This window comes from Calonectris borealis, chromosome 16 (assembly GCF_964195595.1).
Source record: "Calonectris borealis chromosome 16, bCalBor7.hap1.2, whole genome shotgun sequence".
NCBI lineage: Eukaryota > Metazoa > Chordata > Aves > Procellariiformes > Procellariidae > Calonectris > Calonectris borealis.
Window position 1 is genome coordinate 13,380,322 of NC_134327.1, and position 12,688 is coordinate 13,393,009.

General features: G+C 42.5%; 1 protein-coding gene across 1 annotated transcript in view; it reads left to right on the forward strand.

Annotated features, from left to right (window-relative positions):
* Positions 1-12,688, forward strand: part of SDK1 (sidekick cell adhesion molecule 1) — a 419,426-nt gene that overhangs the window by 347,336 nt on the left and 59,402 nt on the right. Inside the window, exons 29-31 of the mRNA XM_075165332.1 lie at positions 5,266-5,460; positions 9,518-9,719; positions 11,726-11,829. Of these exons, the coding sequence (XP_075021433.1) occupies positions 5,266-5,460; positions 9,518-9,719; positions 11,726-11,829 (501 nt within the window). The remainder of the gene's footprint in view (positions 1-5,265; positions 5,461-9,517; positions 9,720-11,725; positions 11,830-12,688) is intronic.

Below are 12,688 nucleotides of genomic sequence, written 5' to 3' on the forward strand. Positions count from 1 at the left end.
TTTCAACTTTTGTCCAATTCAGTTTTGATTTTCAGGTCATTAGTGAGCTCTGAATGCAAACATATTGGCTTCTTAACATCTTTTGTCTGCATTGGGATAGTTGTACCTTTTTTTGTCTCTTTTAAAACTGTCAGCTAACCTGAATTCTTTTTTCCCTTAGAATTCCTTCCCAGGGGGACGTTACCTGCCAATTCCCCCAGTCCACCCCTTTGAAGTCCATTGTCTTTATTCAACAGTTCTCACTCCTTTTTTTTTTTTTTTTTTTTTTGATAGTAGAAACATTGAAGTTTGTGGAGGAAGTAGTTAGCTGCCAATGTCAGAGAGAAAAAGTAAAAATTACTCATGCTGGGTACTTCTGTGATCTTTCCTAAGAAGTGAGGACTGCTTCAAAAATAGATAAAAGACTATGTGTAGCATTCTAAGTAAAGGTTGCAAGATTTTTTTTTTTCCTGTACACCTTTTAAATCTCATTACTGTAATGAACTTTCAAAACACCTCTGTAACCACCACAGTCAAGTGCACTAAGTAGACTTGTTGGAAAAAATAAGTTAACGTAATTTTGCGCGGTGTCCTTCTATTCACTAGTGGGGTTGGAAAGAAAAAATACTTGTTTTGCAAGAGCAACTTAAATTCAGAGCCTTTGAACTAACGTTCCTGCTCTGCTAGCTTTGTCCCCTGAGTATACAGGCACCTTTGCAGCTAACGTTTTTGTAATCTATATCAAAACATGTTCTAGCATTTCAGAGAGAGATTAGCAGGATGAAATACTGGCAGGCACCAAGAGGGAAAACCACTTGTTGGTTTGTTTAAATATTTTCCTGTGGAAGACTGCTAGATATTTCCGTTTCTCCTTTTGGGAATGTTACGCTAACCGTCTGAAGCTTCACTCTGTCTTCTTTTCTGCACTCAGTTGAGCTAGCACCCAGCATAGTTCCTTCAAATACTATTAAAGAAAAACGATGCATTAATGTGCATATGTGCACTTCTAGCTATGAGCTTCCTCTGAAAACGAGAGCTCAGCCCGCATCCTTCCAGGCCCTGGTTAGTATTCCTCATGGTATCCTTGTATTTAGCATTTACCTGAAGCTTATTGCAAAAGACTGTAAGAACTCCACTGAGAATTAGAAGCGAAATAGGATGTAATCCATGTTTGCAAATTCATATTTTGATCCTAGACTGCATTTGCACACCCGCTGGCCCTTAAACAGATAAGCAGTAAAATCAACAAACTGGATTGCTGCTCCACTAGGCAGCCCGTAACCTCCCACCCTCGTTTGGCTTTCCCGAAGTTCTGTGACAAATTAATAAGTGTTTGTATCTCTGCTGCACCATGGCCTGCATGAACGGGTGCTGTCAGTTCTGAAGAGCTTTGTATGGTGATGAGCTTGAAAGCTTTTTTGTATTCATGGTGTGTTGTCATCTTCCTGCCTGTTTGCTTTGGGGAATCCACTGGTTGTGTTACAATGACCTAACATTTAACAGGCAGTTCAGGCTGTTGCCATTTATTGAGTTCAGAAAGCGTAGCTCATGAAACTGCTTGCAGTTGTGCAAAAAATACTTAAAAAGATGCTAATGCTAGTTTCAATGAATAAATAAACTCCTGAAGAGTTGATCTTTCAGGGCTTTTTTTTACGCTGTTTTGGCCTGGTGAAGCACAGAACTCCCAACAGCAGAAGAGATTTGGGAGCTAAGCTATATGGGGGAAAAAAAGAAAAATTAAGAAAACAATATGAATTCTTATTGACCATCCAGATACTTCATATTCTGTAAGATATTCCTTTCCCAAAAAAGTTTGCTGTGATCACCTTTTAAAGATTTTACTTTCATTCATAACCTTTGATTTTTTTTTTTTTAATCCAAGATATCTGCGACATCTTATTGTCATAGTCTAATAAGAGAAGGAAGCTTCCTTATTCCTCTACTGCAGCAATTGCAGTTATTGCCTCTTACAGCCCTCAAGCATACATTAATTTCTCTTTGAACACTTTCCATTTACCTCTATTGATTTGCCTCGTTTGATTTCACTTAATATTTCCTGTCTTCTCCCATCCCTTGTTGCTGAAATTCATCAACTTAATAATTTTATCTTTTTGATCTTGCATTAGCCCTAATTATTCTCCAAGCTGTGGTTTAAATACTGCGTCTTCTGTGTCACTCAGGAAAAAAAAAAAAGCGATGCTTTTTATGCCAGCATGTATCCTGGCTGTCCCAAACTGTCCATTAGGAGAAGGTAATGTAGGAGATCAAAATTAAGACAGTGGGTATCTCTCAGGCGGTTTGTAGGTAGCAGTATGAGCGAGCTGAGTTCAGGTGCAGAGGTTGGATATGTACCTTTGAATAAGACCAAGGGAAGTGTTGGGTTTCTGAGGAAATATGTAATGGTGACGGCTCTGGTTGTGTAAACTCTGCCTGAGATATCCAGGAAAATAGATATTTACCCAGACTGTCGGCCAACAGAGCAGATGTAGGAGAGGACAGTGAGAGCTGATGCTGTTTTTCACAGGGATGCATTGAAAGGGAGTTTGCGGAGCCTGTCAGAGAGACAAGCTGTGACAAGTGATTTCTTCTTTCTCATGGCTAAATTAGTTTTTACAGTAGCCAAGGAACCACTCTTGTGTAAGTTATTATAATGGCCTAGATATGTATGTGTTCCTTTGCCTAATCTGAGCATGTTTGTAATTAGCTTTCCAGCATGAGTACCAGCATTTAGCAGTTAATAGTTATCTTTCTATTCCCTCCTCACATTTTAACTACACTTTATATTTTACAAAGGCTTAGAAAAGAGAGGAAATAGATCAACAAGGATGTGTCCCAGATATCATACTTATTTTTTAATAACTAGATAAATCAACTTTTCTGTTCTTTTAATATTCTCTGTTTCCCTCCAGGTCTTAATCTTTAAGTCCTGTGTCCCTTTATCAAACTTCTTTAGCCATCTTAGCTGCTGCTTCCTTCATCTTTCCAGCTGCTGTAAAAATTTCCCCCGTGCTTTTCTTTGACTATTTTTCTCCCTTATTGAGATCCTGCCCCAGGGTTTTCACTCCTGTGTTCTTCACATCTGTATAAACAAAAGGAGATTGTAGTGTATCCATTCCTTCTCCCCATTGCTAGCTGTCTTTCTGTAGACTTTAAAAAAGATCAAAATACCGTAGTACTAAAGATACAGAAATACTTTGGTGAAATATATTGGACCAGTAATGGGAAAGCTGTTGCTGTGGATAAAAGGAGATAGTTTGCAGGTGGAAAAATGAAATGCTCAAAGCGTAAGACCCTAAGACTTTGCTGGGGTCTAAGCATGCTCAGGAGCTCTGAAAAATCAGGCCATTTTTTATCTACTAGTCTAATGCTATCCACCCAGCTGTGAAATGTTGCTGTAGGACTCTGCCTGACACGCCAACGGCCGCGTTGTGTGAGATTACCCCAGGCAGCGCGAGGTGAGCCCGCGCGGGCGCTGGGAGCCTTTCGCTGCTGATGCCCATTTCCAAACGTGGGTGCCCGGAGCACATTAAGGCACTTCAGTGAATCGGCTCTGTACCCAAACCTGTTTGTAACCGCAAACAGGAGCTCGGGCTGAAGTCACAGGTGCTCGGAAAAGCCAAGTCACTCTTCGAGGTGTCGGCAATCAAATTTGTTCCATGTAAGGCAGCTATGGCTGTTGCCCCACATCCCCTAGCAGCTACCGAAGAAAGAAGGACAAGGAAATGCTGGTGCATTGTCAACAGCACTGTGAGAGTCAGCACACCAAAATTAATACCATCTGTATCCCAATTAAATTCCACTGTTCGTGACAGCGGGCACCACACGCGAGTATGGCATTCATTCAAGAGAGCGCAGGAACTCTGTTTGTGCCTTTTCTGTGAGTGGGCATGTGGCAATTGTTGCATATTCACAGTGGGAAATAAACGTCATTGATTTTGTCTAATAGCCACAGGTAAGATAAAAACCTCAGTTTTCATGCACTGACCTTTACGAATGAAGCACGCCAGGTTTGGCTCCCCTTGTTCTTGTTACAGCCAAAATGTGGTGGGAGTTCAAACCCTAGCTGGGATATTAATTCCAAGAGAAAGAGATGGTCTCAGGTGCTGCAGACCCCTTTGTCATTTGGAAGATGAGCAGAGGGTTGGCAGGATCATGTCATGACTGTTTTGTTTTCAGCTGGTTTGATTTGGATTTGTTGGCTGCCCGCTGCCCTGTGTAACTCCATGAAGCGTTTAATCATACAACTGTATTCAGCTTGGGCAATAAAGCCCCACACCAGTTCTGGTATTAATTGATTTTGGAAGTCAGCAGCTGGACTGAAAGTTACCGTTGAGCTCCAGAAGTGAGAGCCTGATTCAATTGCTGGGTTTACAGAATGGATTTGAACATTTGGCAGATCCTCTTTGGGGGACAGTTGTTGCTAGTGGTGCGTGAGAACTCTGGAAGCCCTCCTTTGCACAGTTGGATCATTAATAATACCGGCTAAACTGTGAACTCCTAATTGTCAGGCAGGTTGGAACAGGGGTTATCACTTACAGTCATCAACAAAATTGATTATTAAGTGCCGCATGGTTGAAGCAGGACCTCACAGCGTGCAGGCTTCTTCCTTGGGCTGTGGGCAAGGCAGCAATGTTGAGTGACAGAAGAAGGATGCTTTTGTTGGCAGTTGTGGCACCCGCTGTAGAGTCACAGGGGAGTGGGAGAGCTGAGAAAAAAGCAAGTGCAAAAAGCAGGAGCAAGTCTTTACTTGAGCAGTATGAAGGTTGCATGGTTTGGGCAATCCAGCTGCTCTGCAGCTGAAGAACCTTTAGTTTGAGCCAATGCTGAAACTGTGAGAGGGCAGAACAGCGTGTGAGCATGTGTGCATGCACATGTCCGTGTGTGCTTGGGTGGAAAGCTGAAACAGAGAGCCTTGTCTTGAACTGGCTCAGCCAAGTGACATGAATTGCACGGACTCTGTTTGTACCTTTGCCTTTCCAAAAAGGTACCGATACGGTCAGGAAAGATTAAACTGGTTTTGTATCGTGTTGGTATAAAGGACGGAAAGTGAAATCAGTTTCACGGCAGATAAAGTTGAGAAGACCAGTGTGTGTGATTTCCCTCGTAGGGGACGGCACCTGACTGGGGGAGGACTGCCATATAGCAGAATTTTATAACACTAAAGGAAGTAAATTACTTTGTTCTGGTCTCAGATAAACAAGTAATTATGATGAATTAATAGTTTTGGTGCTCTTTTGTCCCTAACCCTAACCTTTTTTCTCTCCCTTGTTGATGCTGTGATTTCAGGGTACCAGATTGCCTACCGTCTGGCCAGCAGCAGCCCTAACAAGTTCACGACGGTGGAGGTTGGTTCAACAGTCAGGCAGTTTACTGCTACAGATCTCACCCCTGAGTCAGCATACATCTTTCGGACATCTGCCAAGACCAGGCAGGGCTGGGGGGAGCCTCTGGAAGCCACAGTGATCACAACAGAAAAAAGAGGTAATGCTTGCAGCCACAGGTTGAGGTACTTTCTGTTGCATGCCTTGGAGCCTGTGCTGCACTTAGGGGAATTTTAATAACAGGCTACAGCCTGTACACCTCCTCCTTCTCACCCCATAAACCTGCCCCAAACCATAGCAACATCATGATTTGAGAAAACTGGTGAGCAAGACAGACTTTTATGAGACACAGTTCTTCTAACCTGCCGGGCTGTTGGAGATTGATTTTTCCATCAGCTGCTATATTGGCCATATGCAGCCTCCTTCTGCAGTCAGATCTTTTTTTCAGCGCTCTCGTTTTCTAGAAAGATTGCAATCTTAAGAAAGTAAGTGATGGATGAATTATATTGATTAGGGAACGCAAAACGAGAGGCGGTGATGTTGCAGGATTTCTCCACAGCTCCTCCATTGTACCTCAGTCCTGACCTAATGTGTTAGTAATTACTTTGGCCTTTCACTGCCGCGCACTCAAGCAGAGTGTTTGCATCTGGATCGCCCAGAATTTTTCTGCTTCTTGCATCAGCCATAAAATGGTTATTTGCATTCTGAATCTCCAATCAAATTCTGTTCTGTAGGGAACCTACTTGAAGAAAGCAGGAGTTACATGTGTATAAATGAAACCAGATGCTTAGACACAAACGTATCAAAATGTGAAAGACATATAAGGTATTACAGAATCTGCTCTGCATCATTGCTTGTTTCTAATGCTTTGGCTTAAGTAACTGCTCGATTCTGCAGTCTTAGAACAGATCTCTAGAGCTGCCAGTTAGAAAAAATATATTTTCTACTTGTACATGGAGATTTTATTTTTTTTTAATTCAGAGCTAAAAGAGAATGTATTGGTAGAGAACAGGCGTGTGAGTTTTCCTCTGGTCTTGTACCATATGCCGTGTTCCACTCCAAAGCATGTATCTGGTCTCTTGAGCTGGCAAAGTCAAAACTAGCAGGGTAACTTTGCAAGCATCACTCCCTTGTGCATCACTGGATTTTGTGCCACATGCCGCTCTGACCCATTGTGCTATCTGGATATTGATCTTTAAGAAAACTTCTCCCTCAAAAATTAGAACCATTTTTGAAAATTGCAGTTCAGAGAGAAGCACCCTTCAGCAGGTAACTAGGGCAGACCTCCACAGACGTCTTTCAACTATTGTTAGCACTTTTGCATGTGCTTGTGTGCCTGGTGTTGGCTTTTGCCCAAGTCTTGCACTATAAAACAACCAATTATACTTACTTTTAGTTCTTAAAATGTGCCTATAAGCAATCTCTTGTTTTAAGTCCTCTCTACACCTTGCGAATCATTTAGTGCAAGACTAAGGATTTCCCATGCTATTTGCCCACAATGTCTTCCTTATAGCTTTCCTATAACACTTCTAAGAAGAAGGGGCATTGGCCTGATATTCAACCACCAGCAGCAGGGACCTCTAGGGTACATTTCAACTACTTCTGGCCTGTCTGGTTGGTGTTAAAATTCCCACCGGCATAGCTCTCCAGGTCATGTGCAGCCTTCCCAGCGCATAACCGTGCAGTCCTCGGAGAAAGAACCTCTAGAGCTGTATTAGGAAACTTAAAGTGCCTCTACTAAAGATACTGTCCATCAAAGAGATTTATCAGCTCAAGAGTTCTTCCACCCTTGTCTGATTGCTGTGGAAGTTTCAAAAAAAACCCACCATGCCCAATGAAGTGAATAGTCAAAGCTTGGAGCCTATCCTTTTCAATAAAATGTGCTCAGATTTCCCAGACCATGCACAAGCTGTTGCTGGATACACAATAGCTCAAGGCAGAACTCCCAGCTCTGCTGCGGGAACACGGATCCCTCATTGCTATCAATGCTTTACGGTTATCTTGAATAGGCAAGTTCTAGTATAAAATGAACCCTTTCTCTTTTTGATGGATGGCTCTGCTGTGTCTCTATGCGTGCTGTGGAACCGAGTCCCAAGGCACTGAGAGTTAACTGAAGTGATCCCACATGTAACGTGTAGAGAGAAAAATGTGTAATCTCACATCAGCAAGATTGATATGAGGAGATGATATACAGTGCAGCTCTTCTGCTAACAAGTAAATAATCAAACAAACCTGAAACTTGTATACAGGACAATAAATATTCTACAGTGAAGAGATGTTTAATTTCCATTAATAAAAATGTATTTAATATCCTTGTAGTCCTTGATCCTAAGGTAGGGAAGAACAAAAATTCCCTTGAAAGTTAGCAAAATTGGTCGCACTTGTCCTTTTAAATTCCTTGGGTAATCGCAATATAAATCTTTACATTTTACAATGATACCTGTGATTTACAGATCCCAAGTTGAATTGTAGCGGTATTCTCCAGAGGTTCTTCTGTAGTGCTTTGAATCTCCATAGTGGTATGATACCCCTCAGAATAGTTAACACTGGTGATCAAGGCAGAACTGAGTCAGGAGATGTAAATGCAGCAAGAAATTAAAAGGAGTCCATTGAGTCATATGGCCTGGCCTTACATTCCTGCACAAACAGCTCACCTTAGCATTTGCTTGTGGCTAAACTCCCATAAATAAACTCTTTATACTAATGGTTTTGTACAAACAGTCAGGAAGTATATCTTGCAATGCAGAGATTTTAAGATCTCCCATTAGCAGCGGAAGGAAACCCAATCATGGGAGACTGACTGCAAGATCTGACCTGCCCAAAACTGCAAGCTGGTTAAAGCTTATCAACAAAGAGTATTAAATCCCTGCATGACACTCGCTTCCTCTGATAGAGTAACCCTGAATACCTGTCTCAGCCTGTCAGTGTAAGGCATTGACCTTTTGCATTGTACTCCGGCTCGCAGGCTGCTGGCACTGAGGGCTTCCTCCAGCTAATAGCTTACAAATCTTTGGGCACTGATGTCAGCAAGAGCACGCTGCAGAGAAATGCCAAAACATATAGGAAATGGTTTTAGGGGATGGTAGGGAAATGAAGTGCTCGCCATACAGAGCTGTGAAGAACCAGGCAGGCAGAGGTGTGTTTATGGAAACAAGCGCTGATGGAATTGAATTGAATTGCTTCTCAAAAGCAAGTCACTGCGGTGTCTCCAATCAATTTCTGCTTTATTACATGCCACACATTTTAATCAGAATCAATAGTCTTCATGATAAACAATTAAACAATTATTCCTCACTCTATAGAGTTTCTCTATTGAAATCGATGGAGTGCGGAGACACAGTGACGGGAAAGGAGATCTATATTGAAACAGTTGGGGACTGGCATGCTTACACCCGCATTGCCATTCCCTGCCTCATCTAAAAGGTGTACGGGTAATTACTCTGGAGAGATCTCCCTCAGCATTGGCACTGCTGGTTTGACTTTGCAGGCTCAAGGTTAGTGGGTATGAAGGGAAGAATTGGGGAGGTCTGGAAGTGAACTGCAGCAGGTACCCAAGCCCCAGCTCTGCTCTGTCTCCAAGCTGGGGTTTAGAAGCAGCAGCAGGAGCTGCTGATGGTTCCCGGTTCCTTGCCAGAGAGAACCGGTGCAGGAGTTTAGGATTGGCTGTGAGTCACGTGCTTGGACTCTGCTACACACCAGCCTGTTCCAGCTCATCCCTTCCTCTTCTTCATGCCTCGACTGGGGAGTAACTGGTGGAAGAGGATGCTACGTAGCATAGACAGAACGTAGTCCTGCGGTACCAAGTAGTAAGCACAGATTAAAAATTGAACTAGTTTACAGGCAAATTCTGTCAAAAGAGCAATTGCTTGCTGGAAGCACAGCTGAGTTTCATTAAAGGCTTCCTTGGTTTGCTTGGCTGCTGGTCCTAGTCATTCTGCCTTAACCTGCCAGGCTAAGACCCCCCTCCAAAGTTTGAGGTCTGTTGCTAGGAAAGAGTATATTCAACTGGAGACATTTTATGCAGGGAGATAAGAATAAGTTTTACTGCTCTTCTTTGCAGTAGAAGGTTAAGGAATGGGATGGCTTGTACACTTCATGGGGCAAACCCAGAAGTTCAATCTCTTGTGGCATTATCACTATGAAAATCTGTTCAGGCTGTCACTTTTTATGTTAGCTTGAATTTCCTCTCAAAGTACCAAATTATGGTTTAATTGCAGAACGACCAGCACCTCCCAGGCAGTTGATGACCCCCCAGAGTGATGTGTCGTCACGGAGTCTGCTGTTGAAGTGGGTCCCTGGAAGTGATGGATCTTCACCAATTCGGTATTTTACAGTACAAGTGCGAGAACTGCCAAAAGGAGACTGGCAAACCTACTCCTCTTCCATCAGCCACGAGGCAACATCCTGCATTATTGAAAGGTACCATATGATCCCAGGCTAGCATAGAAATTCCCACACTTTCCACTTCCAACAGGTAGGAAGCCAAAGCGCATTACTCAGCTTCACAGTCTTTTGGGGGGAGAGAGGTTAAGTGAGGTCACTGCTCCCATTTTAGAGATGGTGTTATGAACAACATTTGAGAGATTTGCTGAAGGTCATGCAATAAATCTAATTAAAGGTGGATTGCAATGCATCTTTTTGAAGCCCTTCCTGAAAGCTCAGCACGGTAGATAACGCTACTCAGGCTGAACCATATGCAGCTACATGATGCTCTGTAAAATACAACTAGTTAAAAATCCTTTCAGTAGTGACTGATGTTAAAATCCACTCTCAATGCTGCGTTGCAATTATCTCTATATAAGCTTTTCCAGATGAAATGAGAAGCATTTTTATCTGTATTTTCCATACTGAAGTTTATAGATAGCATCAGAATGTTTAAACTTGGTTATTCAGGCTTCATTATATCCTCAGCGATGCTGTTGTAATTAAAGTCCTTGTAACATCTGTGAAAGCAATTGAATGTCTGTGAGAAGCTTCTTGTTTTGCTGTCCATTTCCTCTATTGACCAGCTAGTACAAATCAGATTATTTCTAAAAGGCTGTGAGCTTTTGGAGAATCAAGTATTCAAAGCATTCAGATACAGATTTTTCAGGTCTGTTATAAAAACATCAGTGGCTATGGTATATGGCAGCTCACTGGTCAGGTGCCAGAAGATACAGATACAGTGCTATCCTTTTGTCTAACTGTGCAGAAAAAAGAAAACTTGACAATTATAGGTACAAATATAGATCTGATTCATTGACCTTGGAGGCGTTACACTCACCCTGAGTTATACCCAGTCTCTTTCCAGTCAAAACCTGTAAAATCAAGGAAACCAACTACGTCACTTAGGCTTGACATTGACATTACTGAAAACAAAAGATCAAAAAAGATGGTTCAAATTATTCAAGTTGCTGTAGGTAAGTAACAGTGTCCTAATAGGGTGGCACTACTGAAAAGATTTCTTTTCCCCGTTGCTAAAAGCATTTTCCTGTGAAAATCCAGAAGAGTAGTACATGCGTGATGCGGGAGTGCTGCCCATCAGAATGCATTATCCCTTGATGTTTAATCATTCCTTACAAGTAACTTTACTTGGGTTTGTAGCCAGTGTTACATCTGCCAGCTGATGGCTAGACACTACCAATTAATTAGCTAAATCCCCCGTAACTTACAGCTCTGCATTTCTAGCCTCTGCATGTGATGCAAAAGGCAGCCTCCCCCACACCTTCTCCCTGCCAAGCCAAGACAGAAGAATCTTTGCTAAGGTAATGTCAGCTGGAAATCACTCTTTGCATATCTTAAAGCACTGCAAAGATAAAAGAGCCACAGGGAACCTGTTGTTACTGTCTTTATTAAATAATCCAAGTAATAGCATTAATTTGAAATTTAGGAGGAATAAAACGCACTGATCAAACGGTATGGTCTCTTGGATTAGTCAGAAGGCTGGCGCTCTGAATCCCAGTGCCTGCTGCGTGCTGGCTGACCCTGGGCACGCTACCTGTCATCCCCATCCATGCACTGAGGATGAGCTGACCCACAGATCTGTTTTGAGGCTATCTCAGGCAAAGCACCTTGAAAGCCAGGTTTTGCATAGCCCTGCAAAACTGGGATAACAGCACATCTTGTCCTTTCCAACAAGCCCCAGTCGTAGGCTGCTCCATGAACTGCAGCTTCATGGCTGTTTTCTGGAGCCAGATTCAGCTATGAATCCACACGTGTTTTCAGGAACTCGGGCCGATGGAAATCTGAGAAGATGCCGATGGCAGCAAGGGTGCGAACACCCCCATGTCCTGAGGAAGCTGGGGGAGGCCGCAAAGAAAAGGCGGTGTGGAGAAGAGACAAACTGCTCAAGGACTTTAGTTGCTAATGGGCAGGTTCTCTGTAGAGGCTTGTTCTGATGATGTGGGGTGATGGCATCCCTCAGCCTTGTTTTTTACATTCCACAGCTTGAACCCATTCACCTCTTACAAACTGCGCGTGAAAGCAACCAACGATATCGGAGACAGTGACTTCAGCGCAGAGACCGAAGCGGTCACAACTCTGCAGGATGGTAAGCGAGGAGGAGAGGCACGCGGGGGGCATCGCCGTGGGATGGGTGCTCCCCAGCGCTCCTAGGTTTGCTGGACCCGCTGCAATGTTTTCTCCGCTGGGACGGTGGAGAGAAAATTCAACATCCAATGCAGTTTTGTTCATGGGAGATTGATACAGGTAGTAATGAGATGTGGCTGAATTAATAACAGGCAGCCTTAAGTGTCCTGCTGTGCCCTTTGATAATGAATCATACTTTCAGGAGTTTCAAAATGGAATTAAACTCCATTTGATTGGCTTCCAAACTCTCCACTAACCATTATCTTTGCAGAAATTGAATAATTTACAAGAGATCGTTAAAAATAAATGTAGAACCATGCATACATTTGAAGAAGTTTCTTCAATTGTTTTCACTCACAATCTACATCAGTCTGCAATACGGCAAAATTGCTGAGGTATAAGAAAGAATATGAAGCTCCTGGAAACATGATCATTTAATCCTGCAGATCAGGGCTAATAAACTGTGAATGACATTGACAAGGCTTTTATTTTTAGCCTTAGAGATCAGCTTCTAATTTCTTGATTGTATAAAGTCAATGCCTGAATGCAGAAGTAGCTCTGATGTCTTGAATGGAGAAAGGAACTCTGGAAAGTGTGAAAAAGCATCGTATTTACCCTTAGCCTGGGAAATGGGGTAATACTGGGATATGTGTGTGTGTGGTGCTAGGAATCAGCCAGTATTTAATACAGTGCAAGGAATGACTAGTTAAATATGACACTGAGATATAAAAATAGGAAGCAATTTTGCAAAGGAACTTTTAAAGAATGTGATCTTGAAATCAGAAAAACAGAGGATAAAGCTCAGGAGTATCCTAAGTTAA